At 44.1% G+C, this 17,927-nt stretch overlaps 1 protein-coding gene across 1 annotated transcript; it reads right to left on the bottom strand.

The window, feature by feature from the left end:
• Positions 1-15,303: 15,303 nt before the first annotated feature.
• LOC6574020 (homeotic protein empty spiracles) lies at positions 15,304-17,621 on the bottom strand. Its single transcript, XM_002000042.4, has 2 exons — positions 16,080-17,621; positions 15,304-16,006 (listed from the first exon to the last, which is right to left on the bottom strand). Exons 1-2 carry the CDS (start codon positions 17,272-17,274, stop codon positions 15,651-15,653), a joined length of 1,551 nt encoding a protein of 516 aa, XP_002000078.3. The 5' UTR covers positions 17,275-17,621; the 3' UTR covers positions 15,304-15,650.
• Between the last annotated feature and the right edge of the window lie 306 nt (positions 17,622-17,927).

Genomic DNA, 17,927 nt, shown 5'->3' with positions numbered 1-17,927 from the left:
TCTCTGTTGTTCTTCTGCCTTTGCTAGGGTTAGGAGCTGTGCTGTCTGCCTCGGCGGATAACATTTCCGCTTGGCTAATTGTCAGCCCGAGTTTCGTAGCTGCCTGCCGACTCATTAATATTCCACATACGTCGCCTCTAGTCTGTCTCAGTCTGAGTCTCAGGAAACAGGATGCTGCCTATCAATAGCAATCTGGCTTGGCTGGGCTGGAGCTGCACTTTATGAATGAAAGAATCAAAGATCCAAGTGTCAAAAAGTAAACAAACCCCTAACAATTTGGAAACAAGTTCATTAAGGAATTTGGTTTCTGCTCGCCTTGTTGAGCGAGTTGATTTTAATCGATCTTTCTGCGTAAATAAAAACAGGGAAAAGTGTGAATGAAGTCAATTACGAGACGCAGGAAAGTCATTTCAATGGAATAGGCCAGACAATAAAGTCACAGACAGGGGCGTGGCATGCTTAGCAGTAAGTAGAGGGGGTCAGATAAAGCAATGGATAAGGAAATTGTTTTGAAATGAAGTTGAATTTGAACCTGAAATTGAGAAGAAAAACATAAAGATATTTTGTTTTTTGTATCATTTCATATTAAAGCTTCATAATGACCAAATTGTTTATAAGATTTACCATTATTATTATTATTATTATTAATATATTTCCGTTATTTTTACATCAAATATCTACATTAATTAATTTATTTTATTTTAATTTTTTTTTACCCATTGGAAATGAGAAATCAAAGAATAAACCTTTTTTCTTATTGACTAGTTTTCTTAGAATAATATTATTATTAAGATTTTAAGGCTAAGGGCTAGTGGTTAAGGTACCCATGTTTTAGTATTTGTACTTGTACGAATACCTTACGATATCAAAAGATTAGAATATTCATGTATTAGTTTTCCTCTAACATGAACTTGAGCTGTTCGCAAGGCGATTGATTCTCTGTTCACATCGATACTTTGATTAGCTTGTTCTAGTACTTGTACCTATATGAATACCCTATACTATTATTTATATTATTATTATATTTATTATATATTCATAGTATTTGTACTTATACAAATACCCTATAATTTACACCTGAGCTGCTCTCAAGGCGATTCTCTGTTCAGTCTGTTTAGCCCCCTTTTCTATAAATTTCCATCGACGACACTGCGCTAACCTGCAACTGCTATTTCTGTGGGCAACAATGGTTGGCTAGGTAGGGGGACATATTTTTTGTGGGCTCCCCCCATGTCACGTACGCACGAGATTCTGTTTAAATACAGCCACATGCACGACATATTAAGCAGGCACGGGGCTCTCCTCAGCGCCAGCTCCGATTTGGTTAGCCCGTTAGCGAGCCACACGAGCGCACCAAATTGGTTTATGACTTCCTTCTAAACGCGTCGCGTCGCGTCGCATGATGGCCAGAGAGATAGGTGGTGCAGCAGCGCTCCTAATGGTAAGCAACTGATTTAAGGCCTAATACCTGCCTCCTTCCCCATCTCGCGCCGAGCAGCCGCTCGCAGTCGCTACTTAGAGCCAAGGCCAACATAAATATTGACCAGGTTGTTGCAGCCTAGCTGGGGACAGCTGCGATAAGATCGATTATGTTAAGTCACTTGGCGTTAAAATTATGTTGACGCATGTTTCCAAAATGTTCAAACATTCGTATGTACATGTTTAAACGATCTCGGTCACATCTATTTCTTGGTCCAAGTCCAGGGAGCAATTATGCAAATCTCTTGACAATCACTTAAAGCTTTTAAAGCGCATTAAGTATGCGAAATGTCCGGACGGCGTAGGGGCCAAGAGTGGAATTGTATACAATACAAAGCTCCAATAGCTTCAATAGCGCCAACAGCGCCAACAACGCGATCCGAACGCACCTCTAACCCAATTTATAACGACTTATCGACAGTAATAAAAACAAAATACAAAACACATCGAACTTAAATTTATACACATGTTGCGATCGATAACGCCAACGCCTCATTTGCATGCTGACGCAAAGGCGTGGCGGGCCACAGCGAGGGGTGACGAGAGACGGCGAGAGTGAATGAGAGAGAGAGAGAGAGAGAGAAAGAGAGAGAGATAGAGAGAGGGTATTGATGGGACAAACATGCAGCAGTCATTTGTGAAAGATAACCCGCGTGTTTATCAGCGACATTTGACATTGTCAAATCGCAGCTTAATTAAGCAATCGATCTTTGGCTGGCCAATCGATGCTCGCTGCTAATTCGCAGCGCCGGCACACTGATGGCCAGCTGGCATGTGGGAAAGTTGGTGATGACAACAACTTTCAGCTGGTACTGAACTTTGCACACACTTCGTCTACCGGCCGAGCGAAGTTCATCTGGGCTTTGTCTCAAGGCAGAGGCCGTGGGGCCAACCGTTATGGGGCCTAATGAGTGGCATTTATCTCGACCGCATATCGAGAATGGCTTTGTGAAAGAAATTTTACAAAACTATATATACATGTATGTATGTATGTATGTATGTGTGTGTTTGTGTTTGTGTATGGAGCCCGCACTCTTGCGCCTGGTGTTTTTGGCACTGTGAGTCAGGCACACACTGATTTTGGGCTGCGCATAAATCATGCCGACTCTGTGACACTATCACACTAATAAAATCGCATGCAAAAGCCGCCAAGTCGCCAACAGCCGATCGACAGCAACAGCAACAACAATAACAAATGAATTGAGAGACATTTACAAAAAAAAAAAAAAAAAAAAAAAAAAAAAAAAAAAAAAAAACAAACACGCAGCTGAATGACAGCAACAAATGATGCCCAACGCTTTTGTGGACATAAATGTTTGACATTAATTGAAATGAATATTAATTTCATATTTATTGTAATGCCGGTTAATGGCCAACGTGGATGCTGTATTGCTGCATTGCTGTATAGCTGTGGGGGCGTCGTATGGGCGTCTCCCAGCTATGGTCATGCTTGATGAATTTGCATATTTTCCTAACCACCAGCCGCTGCATGCTGCGCCCAACTGGTCCTGGATCATGCCGTATGCCACTTGGCACTTGCAACTAACGCATGTGGTCACAGTCCAGCTCAGCATGACGATTCGCCCGAGTGTTCGAGCCAATAACTTAATTTGTAATCGCGTTGCATTAGAATTTAACTAACGCGTAATTAATGTTGCAAGTCATGGCTGAGGCTGGGGCTGTGTAAGGGGCGGAGGCGGGTGCAGGTCGAGGAAGGGTGCGTTGGGTACGTGAGTCTTATTTATTGGGATCTAAGTGATTCCCGATGAGATTCCGACTGGCTAGCAGCAAATACAGCGATTGAGGCATCAACTCACAGCAGGTGGCAGCAGCTCGCAGAGATATTGAAAGAGAGAGAGAGAGAGAGAGAGAGAGAGAGAGGAAGATGCAAGGAGAGCTAGAGCGAGAGCGAGAGCGCGAGCGCGAGCGCGAGAGTGAGATAATGTCGAGGTCGCGGTCGAGGTTCGAACTCCTGTTGTGTATGGCCTGGCGCATCAGGTGAGAAGCGGGGTTTCACTTTCCTTACACACACACACACACACAGACAGACAGACACACATGAGCACCGCTTGGGTATTTTGGGTGTGATATCATTAGCTCCCCTGAAGTCAGCTGGAAACCCGTTTCATTGCATGTCTCCGTCTACCTGCTCGAGTGCTCCCCGATGCCCGATGCCCCCACCTCATCTGAAACCCAGCGAGTCGCTTTAATATTAAATTTATATTATTAGCGTGAATAAAAATTGCTGCTGCCGATATTTGCGGATCATTAAAGCCATCAAATGAAGCCAATTAAAAGTAAATAAATAATACATTTTATGAAAGCAATCAAATCTCGGCAACTCCGTCCCTTCCACTCCAACCCTCTGTCCCACCATCCCTCGCTCCATCCAACCATCCATCTCCCGCTCTCTTTGAGTGGCCTTAGCTCTTTAGCTAAATTATGCGCAGCGAAAATTATAAAGCTTTGTTCAAACTTAATTAGGCGCTGGCGCGAAGACAACACGAAAATCCGTTGAACCGTTCGGGATCTGCGGATCGGCAATTGGGCTTCGTCTGTTGTATTTGTTGCTGTTGTTGTTGTTGTTGCTGTTGTTGTTCGAGGCGGTTCATTAATAAATTAACAGCACATAAAGAGCAGACAAAAGAACAAATTTATGGGGCATCAACCAGAAGAAGAAGAAGAAGCAGAAGATCTACGGTCGAGGCTCTGCAGTAAAATATTTGTATAAAGAGAACACAAACCACTGAAAGGTCAGCATTGAAGGAAATAGTGTTCCAAATGAGTTTGGCAAGCGATTTAAAATCAATAAAACTTGATAAACAATCGTCGATGCTGAGGCTTTGTTTTCTCTCTTTAATAATATGCACAAAGTATGCGAATATTATTAGATATTTTAGAACATTTTGGACAAGTTATTTGAATACCCAAATTCATATTCAATAAGATAACTATTTTTACACTAATTATAATTTTTAAACAGTTTATTTCCTTGCATTTTGAATGTCTCTAATTATACATACATAAAATCTTATCAGCGGGATAGAATATACTTTATATATAGCAATTTTAAGAATGAATAGGGGAAATGAAATGGGTGAATGCACCCATGACTATATTTATTAATTTAGAAAATAGAATAAATTAAATGGAAATTAAGGCCTTAATGCTGATGTCAATTTAAATGTGTATTTTCGTTTTAACAAATTTTAATTTAAGAAACTCGTGGATTAAATTAATTCTAATGAATCATTGTCGATGAGTATTCTTTCGATTTAAATATGTCAATTATAATTTAAATAAATGATTAACAAATTTATAACTGACAAGATTATTTAAAATTAATAATATATTAAAATACATATTTAAATTCTTTTTATTTTCAAAAATATAAAAAAGTTCAAATTATTATTAATTATACATAATTAATAATTGACAAAATTATTTAATAACAAAAATTAAAAAGGCTTTAATGTTTTAAAATATTTATTATAAGCTGATGATGAATACCAAAATTGTTTTCGATATAAATATGCAATTTTAAATAAATAATTATTTGCACAAATTATTAAATAATTACTAATTAATAATAAAAGTGTTTTAATGAAATTAATAATATATTAAACTATATACTATAAGCAGATGATGAATTCAAATTGACTTGGAATTAAATATTCATATTTTGAATAAATTGTTAAATAATTAATAATTGATATGTAATTATTGAATAGAATTACTAATGTGTGAATAAGTGAATATATGTATATAATCAGTCGATAAATACATTTTGGTTCCAAGGACAGTTACTTATATGAGGCAGAGAAGAAGGCGTAGGTCAACTGGAGACTAAATATTTATTTTTCGCAGACTCTATATATATTTGAATCATGGAGTATACCAAGCATCCTGCCTGTATATACGTATTTCTAATATCTGTGAAAATTGTTGGATTTTATGCATCGTCAAAGTAACTTGCTCCAAATTAAATAAAAATACTTCTAAGACAAGGGCACATATGCCTTGGCATGCCGTTGATAATGATTGAAGGGGCAAAAGAGCTTGTGGCATATGTCAGAAGTGATTGGATCAGTTAGTCATTTAATCAGGCAGCGTTTTATGTTTGCTAACTGTCGCGTTCTATCAGCTGGCCAGCTGCCTGGGCTGGGCAAGGCTGCGATCCCATATCACTTGAGTCAGTGCACCCACCCGCTGGGTTATTTAAGTGCCACATTTCACATGAGCAACTTTTAAAATTATTTACATGCAGCAACACGGCAAGCAGCACAAAGTGAGCACAAGGTGAGGCGGGCACACGGGCAGCGCCTTCTGTCCAGCACCCGCTTGGAGCGCTCAGGTGGGGATGCTGTTGCCGTGTGCTGCCTGAAGAGCTGTGCAGATAATTAATTGATTAAAATGTTTTTGCATATTATGGCCCGTATCATATTTCACATAAATGAGCGCATTCAACACGCTAAAGTGCCAAAGATTGTCCGTAGCCGGACTCGCAGAGATTAGAGCGAGGTGTCCATCAGGGAAAGAGATGGAAAGCGATCAAGAACGAGGGAGCGAGAAAGAGAGAGAGAGAGAGACAGAATATATTGCGAGGCACTTGTTGCCACAACTTACCACCTAGGGTAACCGAATGCGCCATTGTGGTGTGCGCTCATCATGATGTTCGCATGCTGATCATGATGATGATGCGCATCATCTGATGATGCTGGTCGAAAGTCTACAGCTCGGTCTAGCCTAGCGCCGCATGGGGCAGCGGGGCGATTGCAGCAGACTCCAAACACCGAACAGGGTGTTTATGGTGATTTAGTCAGTTATGTGGATCGTAAACATTTTTGATAGCTAAATTTAAATAAACGACAGATATTTGTTGCTGGCTGCTTTATGAGCGAGGTTACAGCTGGAGATGGAGCTGAAGCCGAAGACGGAACTTGGCTCAGTTTGAGTTGGTATCGTAAGGCGAAGGCGCTTAGTCATGTAGTATGTGCGTGTCTGTCTGTGTGTGCCCGAGTGTGCGTGTGTGTTAGCCAAGTCGAGAATTTAAATTAATTTTATTGCATTGAAGGTTTTGTGTAGTTGGCGCGCGCGGCGAGAGAAAATATCAAATTACTGCGGTAATATATTTGAGATTAATGTCAGATCTCTGGGCCAACAGATTTTGTTACGTTTTACTTTTATTCAGTTGGTAAATTGGCTATAAAAGCGCTCCAACAATGTGGGCAAACGCTCACAGATGAATGCGGCGATAAACAAGTAAGGAAAACGATGAAAACGAGGAAAAGCGAGCAAAGAAAGCGGTTAACTGCCAGCTCTCCATCAAGCGAGGCCCAACTGAAAGAAAATCGTCTCGTCGCGTCGCTGCTCAGCCAAAACATAAACATCAACATAAACAAAACAAATATTTTGTTTAAATTTGTTCGCTGACATGCGTTTCAGATGTCAGGCCAGCCATAATTGGCTCTCATTTTTGGCAATCAAACTGTGTTTATTTATTTGGGAAATTGCCCCGATCGGAGCATGTAAGTAGGCTGCTTACCTGCCTGCTGCCTCCTGCCAACTGCCAACAGCCTGTTGCCCGTTGCCCGTTGCCTCCTGCCCATAGAAATCGAGCCGAGAGAGTCAGCGGGATTTTCGCAGTGTGTATATGTGTGTGTGTGTGTGTGTTGAGCTAAGCTGAATCCGGTTGCAGCTCAATCTGCCTCTCTCTAACAGGATTAGATCAGCCCGACTCTGGCTAAGCCCACAACATGCACTTGTGGCTTAACTTTGGCAATCCTGTTAGGCTGTCGCAGTTGTTGTGTAGCTGGACTCGAACTCGCTCTGTGTCTCTGCCGGCAGACATTTCTTTCAATGAACCTAATCCTCGACTGCAGTTGCTGTGTTTTCAGCTTGTCATTGTTTGTAGTCGAGTTAGGTGCTGGGCAGCAGCGGCAGGAGCAGCCGAAAGGGTTGGCCGGCACGCCCACGCATATTTGCATGCCTAGCATTGACTTATGCCTTTTGTCACAAGCCCAAGCCACAAGTCAACTGGCCGGCCTGTGCCCGCTCCGGCCAGGCTCAGAAATTCATATTTAATAAGCACATAATGGCAATAATCATAATTTTACAGCGAACTTCGGAACGCAGCTCTGTCAGCGGGATGCCCCTAAAGGGTTTCCTTGGCATGAGCTCTGACACAATGCGCAGAAACACACAGAGAGAGAGAGAGAGAGACAGCTACAGCTACGACTACAGAAACAGATACTGAAGCTGGGAGGCGTTGCGCACATTTAATTAATACGTTTGCTGCTTGCTTAGTTCTTGGCCCCGGAATTCGGAGCTGGCCCTGAGCCGTGGCTTGCCAACGGTGGGCGTAACAACAGATGATTAGATTTTCTTAAAATTTCAACTAAAGGACTCTGTGTGCCGTGCTGTGGTGTAGTGTGTCATTTGCCTGACTTATTGTTTCAGTTTTGATCGCAGGCAAAGCTTCGTTTAGACCCGGCTTCGGTGCGAACCCAGCGGCTGGGGGGTTTTTGTCTCACTGCATTTCAACGGAAGCCAATGGCCATACTAAGTGCTGCATTTGGGCTTGTGATGTTTACAAAATGAATTTTAAGCGGGGTTTTCACTGGGTATTGCCCTCTTCTGTCTTCTCTCTTTTATATAAAACAAAAGACTTGGGCAACAAACTTGCTGCCTTAAGAAATGTTTGCAGCAGATTGTCGAAGCGATTCAGCAGTATTGCATGATGAAGGAAAGTAATTAAAATCAAGTTTTATATACTTTGCCAGATTTCTATCTCGTTTCTAGCTGATATTGCCTTATTGCCCATATCGATATCTTGTCTCTTCATTCCATTAGCTCTCAATTTTCCTGGTAATTAGATGTAGCAAAATTGCATTGTTCCCACCAAAAACATTGGCCTGGACGGCTCTAACGGTTTCTCCTCGTAAAAAATGAAGAAAACAATTGAGTAAACAATACGCATCACCACAACAATTGCCGCTCAAGTGCCCTGGGGCAAATCACGCAAAACCATAAGAGGAATAATAGGCCTTAGCCTCAACCTCAACTCCAGGCCGGTCTGGGTCATTTGTTTAATTTCCAATTAAAAAGAGCAAACACACAGAGAGCACTACGCACACAACAAACACACACCTACGCCTACGCACAGCAGGTCAGGGTCCGAGTGCGAGTCCGAGTGCGAGTGCGAGTCCGAGTCCAAGTCAGATCGCCAGGCATTATCATCATTGACATCACGACATGGCTGGTGTTGTTGGTTGCTGCTTGACAACTGTTTTACCGGCTCAGGTAGAGCCCGAGCCGGAGGCGAAAGGATCTCTGGCACTGCGTGTGCACAAACGCCTGACACTTGGCTGCGTGGGCCCCGTTGAAATGAGTGCGATGATGATGATGATGAAGTGAGGTTTCGGTCGCTTCCCGGAAAATGCCACTTGTCAATAGGCCAATGCCCGTCCCATTGTAGCTGTTATCTAAATTACGCCAAACAAAACAGCAGTTGCCGTAACGCGCACAAATCGAAGGGGCATCGCAATGGCATAGCCCTAGGCCTAGGCCCAGTCCAGCCAAGCCCTAGCTCTACCCCTCGCATTGAAATAGTGAATGTTTTGGCTGTTTGGCAGTTCCACTGTCAGGGGTGGGCCCTGCTAATGTTTTAATTTGATTTTAAAATGATGTTAATCTAATATCCGTGGAAAATGTCAAAATACAGCGAGAGGTGCAGCAACAGTGCTGCCATCTCGCTCGCACTCCCAGCGCCCGATTGATTAATTAAAAGTCTAAATATGGCTTCCATGCGGCTAATTGAAATGCACTTGCCGTGCTGCTCAATTTCAATGAATTTTCCATTTTATTACGAAATACGCTGTCAAAATTGTATTGGATCGCTGCTGCTCTGCCGCTGCTGCTGCTGCTGCTGTTGCTGCCTGAGCAGCTCCTGATAATCTATGAGCATTTTGTTGACAATATTTTCCTGTGAATTTCATGTATGTGGTTTCAATGATCGTAACTTATATGGAATGCCAACATCAATGCTGCTTGGCTGCCACTCACGCATTGGGGCGTGAATACCACAAATTTATATTTAATTGTTTGATTGCCAGCCCGTCGACTGTATAATTTCTCAATAATTTCCCTGTCCACGTTGTTGCTGTTGCAGTTGCTGCTGCTGCTGCTGCTTTGGTGTGGATAGAAATTATTGAAAATTGCTGTGACAAATGTTAGGCGCTGACTGCATTCATTAATTTCGGGGCATTAGGCGACAGTCCCCAACGGAGTGTGAATCGATGAGTGCGACTCCGGGATGCGTGTGGGTGCGCATTAGTTACCAAGTAGCCAGCTGTGTGACGAATTGCTTGTTGCTGTAAATAAGACGTCTCTAATATGGCTCGAGAAAGGCTTACAAATTAATGGGAGACGACACAATGGCCATATGAAGGATACAAATGACTTAGGCAACGAACTTGCGGGGCACTAAAATGGAGACATTAGCTACATATATGTCTATATTTGTCCACATTCTTTCTTGGCATTTCGATAGTAATAGTCATGCATAGCAGACCTTATCCCATTTGATTTTATGAGCTCCAATTACTCAGCGAGTGTATCATTAGCTCAATTGATTTGCCAGCTTTTTAATTATAGCTCAAGGTTGTATTTTACTCGAATATTGCTCATTTCATTTCCACTAAGCTGAACCACATTCACGTGCCCGCTGACGCAGCTCTATTAATAATTCGCCTGCTTATTAAGCTAAACTGTTTAATGGAAATAAACAAGAAAACATTTCCCGGTTCAGCTTCAGCTTCAGCTTCAGCTTTAGCTTTCAGTTGTCGTTCCGCCGCCCCCAACCGGGTATATAATTTAAATAAGCTCGCATGGCATAGCTGATGCACATTTGTTTACGATTCTAAAGCGTATAGCAATTTTCATAATGAATATTCTAATTGGTTTTTAATTATACAAAGAGCATTTCGTGTCTTGGCCCCTATGGCGATGCGAAATGGGTTAATTGCTGTTGGTAATTGCAATATTAGACGCCCCGCCCGACCGGAGCATGTGCAGCGGTGCAGCGGTGCAACAGGCGGCGTCAAATGGAGGTGCATTAATGGCGAACCCACAATTAATATGGATAGCCGCAGCTACTCTATCGAATATTGCACTCGCTGCATGGGAATGGCCACACGCAATAGACGCATTTGGCAAGGCTTGACAGGGCCTGGAGCAGGGGCAGAAGCCCAAAGGGGCGGTACGGCCAGTCTATAATAATTCAATAACGGTATGCATAATTCAACTGCGGCTACGACTGTGGCTCTAGCTGTGGCTGTGGCTGTGGCTGTGGCTGACGGTAATTGATTGTTTATTCAGCTAAATTCTGCCCAGGCAGGGGATTCTCCAATACCCTTTGAATAATGCATTGCGGACTGAGCTGATCATGCGGCGAACAAGCGCTCGTCTGTTCGCCCAAAACAAACAATCAAACACCGCGTGGGTGCTCATAAAAAAATGAAACAAACTGAAGAAGATGAGAATAGTCGGGCAGGCATCAGGTCGCATCATAAAGTTGGCATATTTATGCGACTAATTTGAAATAAAACATAAAAAATATAAAACTCACCAAATAATGTTAAGAGTCTTGATTCGGGATGCCACAAGAGTGAGATGCATATCAACAATTAGAAGCCAGACCAGGCGCCCCATCGTCACGAGAGAATCGAGAAATTTGACGCTTTTACGAGCGCTCCACACTCCGCAGACAGGCAGCATAATGTCTCTCTTTGATATACCAAATTAAAGCAATGGACAGTGGACTCTGGACAGTGGACTGTGGATTGCTGGAATCTGGTGATACGAGTACTTTGCATATGAATGAGATGGCGCGTCGTCAGGTCAGGTTAGCGCTGGCGCCGCAGAGAGCCGAGCAGTTGAGCGCGGCTACAACATAATTGAGGCAATTAGAAAACATCAAAATATTGGGCCTGGCCACAGAAAATTGTTAAATAAATAAATGCTAACAAATTTTGATCTTAATTAAGCACTTGAGCGCTTAGCTGAATGTTTATGTAAAGTCTGGATAGACAACAGTAAACACACACACAGATACACACGCACACACAGAAATAACAAATACATTTGAGCCGACTCTCAGGCCAGGGCATAATGCAATTAAAGCCAACTCTCAAGCAGTGAGCAATGACAAAGCGCTTTTCGATTCAGAGCTCAGAGTTTGTTGTGCGAGTCCAAAGGGAGCTGGAACGAACGCCCACATTATAATCATTCAATTAAAACGCTTAGGAATTATTATTATGACAAACAAATGTCGAGAGGTTCAAAATTGATGCCAATCTTTCGGGCTAACCGCAGGAAGTCGCCAACGGGCAACGGGCAACGTCCAACGGGCAACGAGCAATGGACGAAAGCCAAAAGGCGGCTTAAAATTACAAGCAATTGAAAGAATGCGATCCATATCGCTGGCCAACTGGCGGAAGTGAATTGAAAAGCTAACTGGTGTGGCGTGGCGTGGCGTGGCTGAGTGAAAGAATGGCCGCCAGTTCGTTGCCTAAGTCTTTCGTTTTCGTTTAGACAAATGCCTCAACATGGACTTTAAATTAATTACTTAATTTAACACAACACATGGTCCAGCGACACCTTCGATGACATCCCAAACGTTGACAACAACAGCAACAACAACAACAACACCAACAACACCAACTGTGTGCTCAGTCCACAACAGCACAAAGCACTAACATTGACAACTCGGCCAGCAGGCGAAACCTGTTGGAGATCGAAGCGAGCAACAGTCCTACGGCCCGTGGACTGGGCAGATGGGCAGATGGGGGCATAACAGATTAGTTAGCATATCCCATATCAGGGTAATTATTGTTAAATGAGATAACGATCTTGTACTGCGTTGACATTTATTTATTTTCCTTAATTTCGCTGTATTAATCTTCCTGGAAACACACATTAAACACAAACACACAAACACTCTGCAGCAAGGCGAAAAGCACAGCAGAAATCAGACAGAAAACGAAGATGAAACACACACACACACACACTAGCACACACACTAACATACTCAGTCGGTTCGCTGTGGCACGTCCCGATCGGTTGAGTGTGCCCGTAATGATCATTAGCGGGCCATGAAAATCAACAGCATCAATTTGACTTTATTGGCATTGCATTGGCAATGGAACGAGCGAAACATCTTTTGACAATTTGCATCAGGCAGGCAATCGATCAATGAGCCACGAGAGAGCTGGCTAATTAATATATTATATCGTTACTATCGGCAAGCTCATCGAAATCAAAATGCTTGGCAATTAAGCGAACATGTGAACAACAACAGCAGAAACACATACATATTTGAGATACCTGTAACAAAACTCAATTAAAACCAACAACAACTTTGGGCAGCTGCCACAGAGATCGAGAGAGAAGCAAAGAAGAGAGAAAAAGAGAAAAAGAGAAAAAGAAAAATCAAGAAATCCCCCAACAACCAAAAAACGACGCAGCTAATTTAACCAAATTGGATTACTTAATAAGTTTATTGGATAAATAACTTGGCCGCAACAACAATAACGAGACACACAAAAGCATAAAGTGAATGTTTTGTTGTTGCTGTTGTTGTTGTTGTTGTTGTTGGGGCGCGCCACAAGCGCACAAACCTTTTGTGGCAGCAGACACAAAATCAGCCACGGGGCAAAGCAAGTTGTATATAAAAATTGTTGAGCTAATTTCTGAGAATCACCAAAACAACAACATATGCTCTCTCTCGCTCTCATTCACACAGTCTGTCCCCCTCTCTCCCTATATGCCTCTCTAATGTGTTTTTGTTCTACAGAAACATTTGAAATGATATCGTCAGGCAAAGCAGAGCTGCAGCTAAGCCCCCAATCAAGTGGGCGTCGTAATTTATTATTAATTATAATCAACTTTTTGACAGACAAACAGTCAGCACAGCAAACTGCCAAGCGGAGCGCCTATCGAGGCATCGCATGTGCGTGCCTCTAGACAAATAAGACACGGCTCGGTCAATGGATGTTTAGCCAGAGCCAAGCACTTCATTTGTGCTGTCTGTGTGCTTTATGCGTAACTGCGATATATATCAGAGACTCCTTCTCACTCTCCCTCTCTCCCTCTCTCTCACTCTCTCTCTCTCTCTCTCGTTGTGTGCTCTGTAATTGACTCTAAGGGTTTGATTTGTTGAGCTTCTGACACTGATTTATGCATGAGCCTTATTTACATTGTTTACTCGGCTTTGGCTTTAGTTGTGCAACCAAATCATAGACCAGACGCCTTCTGACAGTCGGCCGCAATTTAGTGCTGTTAACAGCTAGTAATTAGCAATTAGACTCGATTTGCCTATTAATTAGCCATATCAATGACTCGGCCTGCGGATCTGCAATGCAGTTCCCATTGCATATTCATGGGAATCGCAGCGAGTTGCGCGTTTATCGATTTGTCCCATAAATTGTGCACTAATGAACATAAATTCTGATTTGGAAACCATTAGCACACCTCGAGTCAAAAATGCCGCGTTGTCAATTCCAGCTAACTCGTTTCAGATACTTGTATATATATGTATAAGTGTAAATATATGTGTGTGTGTAAGCTACACCTCCGCCACACCCACCTGCATCGCCTGCACTGCCCCTACGTACTCGTCTTTTTGATCTCACTTGCGCTCAATTAAATTCTACAATAAAACACGATTTGCATTTCAAATTGTGCAATTAAAATGCTTATGAAATCTATAAAGAATCGCTAAATGCATTTTATGAACACCAGCTCAGCGCAGTGCTACAACAACTACAACAGCCACAAGAAAGTAATGTCACGCGTTAATTAATTACTAGCGCATAATTAAAAGTAGTCAGAGTGTAAATCTGTCTCTGGCTTTATATATGACCTCTTCATATTTCTGTCGCTGTTGTTGTTGTTGTTGGCTGGCGCCTTTCTAAGTAAAAGCTGATATTTTTTTCCCGTAGCTTTGCGAAAGTTTAAGGAAACTTTTTCTGAATTTTGTTAAGTGCCAATTTGGTCTGGGAGCCCCTCACTTTTACCTCGAATTGCTTGGGATCGTAGTTATATTGTTGTAGATTATGTAAATCTGTGTGTCGTGTGTAGATGAAAAACAAGCTGATTGAAAACAATTTGATTGAGTTGCTTAAACTGTGGAACTGGCTTAGCACAGGTCGACTCTTTAAGATGAACAATACCTGAAAACATAATATACATATTGTGTAATGGAAAAATCGAATAATTTATGCTAGTTGCAAAAATAACTTTGATTGATTTTCACAGGTATCCAATGCAGTTTACCGTTTACACTTGTCAATTTATCGCTCCCAGCTTCTTCGCCCCAATTAAAAATCATTTGCTTTGTTTTATATGTATTTTTGTTCTTGCATAAGAATATTTGATATATTTATGTATATTTCTTTAAGCATTTTTTTTAATGTCTTTTCTTAACAATTACAACTAAAGTAACTAAAGCTTAAGCTCTATCGTAAGCTGGAAAATGAATGCCCGATTTGTTCGCTTAGTGTTAAATATAAATACAATTATTAACATAAATCTAGTGATAAATAAATGCTAAATAGACTTACAGGAATTTTAAAATACGAGTGAAAATGTGCAAGAAATTCGCTAATTAAAATTAATTTTTGTATCGCACGCATTTTTTTGTGGTTTTTCATTATATTTACACGCTTAAGCAATTAATTTAATTTGTACAATTGTTTCTCTCTCTCTCTCTCTCTTTCTTTCTTCAACTCTTTCAAAATGATTTTCTAGCTATCTTTTTTTTTCTTTTTGCATTTTCTTTTCAAATTCTTTGAGCTCAACTCAACTCGTCACGAAGCTCGCCCGCCTCCTTTGATTTTGGCACAGTTTGGGGGCGGGGCTAGTGGACGCTCTTCGCAACGTTCTTAATACTTTTGCAGGGAGTGCTATAGATGAGAGTTTCAGGTTGTCTATATACACTAAGCCTAGCGCTTTTCATTTTAAGAATATATCACAAATAATTAAATTTAAGATTTGCACTCACACACACACTGATTCGCACTCATTCGCACACTCACGCACAACGCTCAGCAATGTAGGCGGCGTCTCTTTAGTAAGGAACTCACGGATAGACAAGATGGAGGAGTGGCCACCTAATGACTCGCATCCAGATCATGCTCATCATCGCTGGCACAATCGTCCATCTCCATGTCGATGAGCTCGTCGTCGTCCTCGTCGCCGCTGCCGTTGTGCATGTTGCGCTCGGAGCCGGAGCCGGAGCCGCCGCCCTTCTCGTCCTCCTGCTGCATGCGCTTGTGCTTGGTGCGACGGTTCTGGAACCAGACCTTGACCTGGGTCTCCGACAGGTTGAGTGACTGTGCGAGTGCCTTGCGCTCGGCTCCCACCACATACTGATTGCTCTCGAAGGCGTGCTCCAGCTTCAGCAGCTGCGACGGCGAGAAGGCGGTGCGAATGCGCTTCGGCTTGCGGAAAGGCTGCAGAAGGAAGTCTGGAAGGAGCAGAAAAAGAAGCGAGTTGGTTAGTCAAAGCTCGGAAGGCACAGGCTAGGCATTGTTACTTACTTCCAGGGAAACGGTGTGGAAAGATGCGGCCGTGGCGACTGAGCAGCCACGGGTAGAGCGGGTAGCTCTCGCGCGGCATGCCCGGATTGCCCATGAAGGAGGCGGCGGCGTGCGGGGGCAGGCCAGCGGCTGCGGCGGCAGCTGCTGCTGGACCCAGCACATGGCCGGCCTGCAGGGCTGCGGCCATTTGGAACTGGGCGGCGGCAATCAGATGCGGATTGTGCTGGGGCGCCAACTCCGGCGGCGTGTTGATGTACGGCGGCAGTGCCTTGATGTCGGGCATGCCCGGCTGGCCTTGCGGTGGCGGTGGACCGCCTGGGCCCATCGGGAACGGACGCACTAAGCCCGCTGGCGGCATGCCTGGCAGCATGAGCGGATTGGGGCCGGGGCCAGCGGGGCCTGGGCCGGCGGACGAATGCATGACAGGTGTCTTGGGGTAGCTGGGCGGCTGCTGCTGTTGCTGTTGTTGCTGCTGCTGCTGTTGCTGCTGCTGGTGCTGCTGAGGTGGTGTATTGTGCGGAGTGCTGACCAGCAATGTGGGCGATGACGAGGGCTGCGAAGATTGCGGCGACACGGACTTGGGCGGCGTGTGTGGCGGCTGAATGCGCTGCGCTGGGTTCTCGAGCTGATCCGAGCCGGGCGGTGCTGGTGAGCGCTCGCGCTTCAGGGAGACAGCTACGGGTGTGGAGTGCACATCGCCCAGCGGGGAGAGGCGCGTTTGGAGCGGACTGAGGCTGTTGGCGACGGCAGCGTTGTGATGCAGGCGCTGCAGCAGCTCCTGGATATCGTGGTGTGACTTTGGTGTGCCCTGCTGCTGTTGATGGAGCAGCAGATGCTGGTGCAGGGCGTGCTGTTGGGCTGGTGAGAGATGGGGATGCGGATGAGGATGCGCATGCGGATGTGGTGCCATGTGCGGTGGTAGCACGTGGGCGTGATGTGTTGGCGGTGCCATCAGATGGTGTGGCGGTGTGGGCGTGGCGGACAGCATTGTGAGCGCAGCGGGCGGAGTCTGGGGCGGCGAGCCGGGTCCATTGCGATCCGCCTGTGGGCTACCAGGCTGCTGATCCGGATTGCCTCCGGCGGCAGTCGCCGTCGCATCGTTGCCAACAATCGATTCGATGCTGAAGCCGATCTTCTGCTTGGGTGTGGGCAACATGACGGCTGAGGTGGGTACCGGCGGAATCATTTTAGTCATAAATACGCGCGTTGATTGTGCGGGCGAGGCGGCGATTAGTTCGGCTATGTTGGCGGCTTTTGTCTATCAAACTGTATCTCAGTTAATCCTTGCGTAGGCACTTGCCTTTGTTTGTTTGGTTGTTGTTTTTACACTTGGCGCACCATTGGAGCGCTTCACTACACACTAAATGGTTGCCGTTAGCTTTGAAACCCTTCGACAGTTGCGGGCGACGGGCACGTAAACAACTTTCTAGCGGGGGGCACAGAGAGTCAACAATTTATTATTTTGTATGTCTGAGTTTTGCGATCGACGCGCTCGTAACGTGTTCACTCGACGACGTTCACAGTCTGAATAATCGAGAGAAGCGCCGCAGTCACACCAAGTGTACGCAGTGGGAATTATACACATGCACACACACGACTAACGACTTGACGAGCGAGCGCACGCTCTCTCTCTCTCTCGCTCTCACTCTCGTTCACTCTCTTTCTGTCTGTCCGTCTCTCGCTTTCCATAAAACACGTCAAACCGGTCTGCGCCCGCGTCTCGTGAGTGCTCTTGCTGCTTGTGCTATTGCCGTTGCTCGCGCAACGTGCCAGAGCGAGAGCGCAAGAGCAGCTCAACCAGACGCACAGACCAATGAGCGCTGCCCGCGAGCTTGCCATTGCACTCTC

The sequence above is a fragment of the Drosophila mojavensis genome, unplaced genomic scaffold (assembly GCF_018153725.1).
Source record: "Drosophila mojavensis isolate 15081-1352.22 unplaced genomic scaffold, ASM1815372v1 contig_277, whole genome shotgun sequence".
NCBI classification, from domain to species: Eukaryota; Metazoa; Arthropoda; class Insecta; order Diptera; family Drosophilidae; genus Drosophila; species Drosophila mojavensis.
This window is presented reverse-complemented; position numbering and strand designations above follow the sequence as displayed.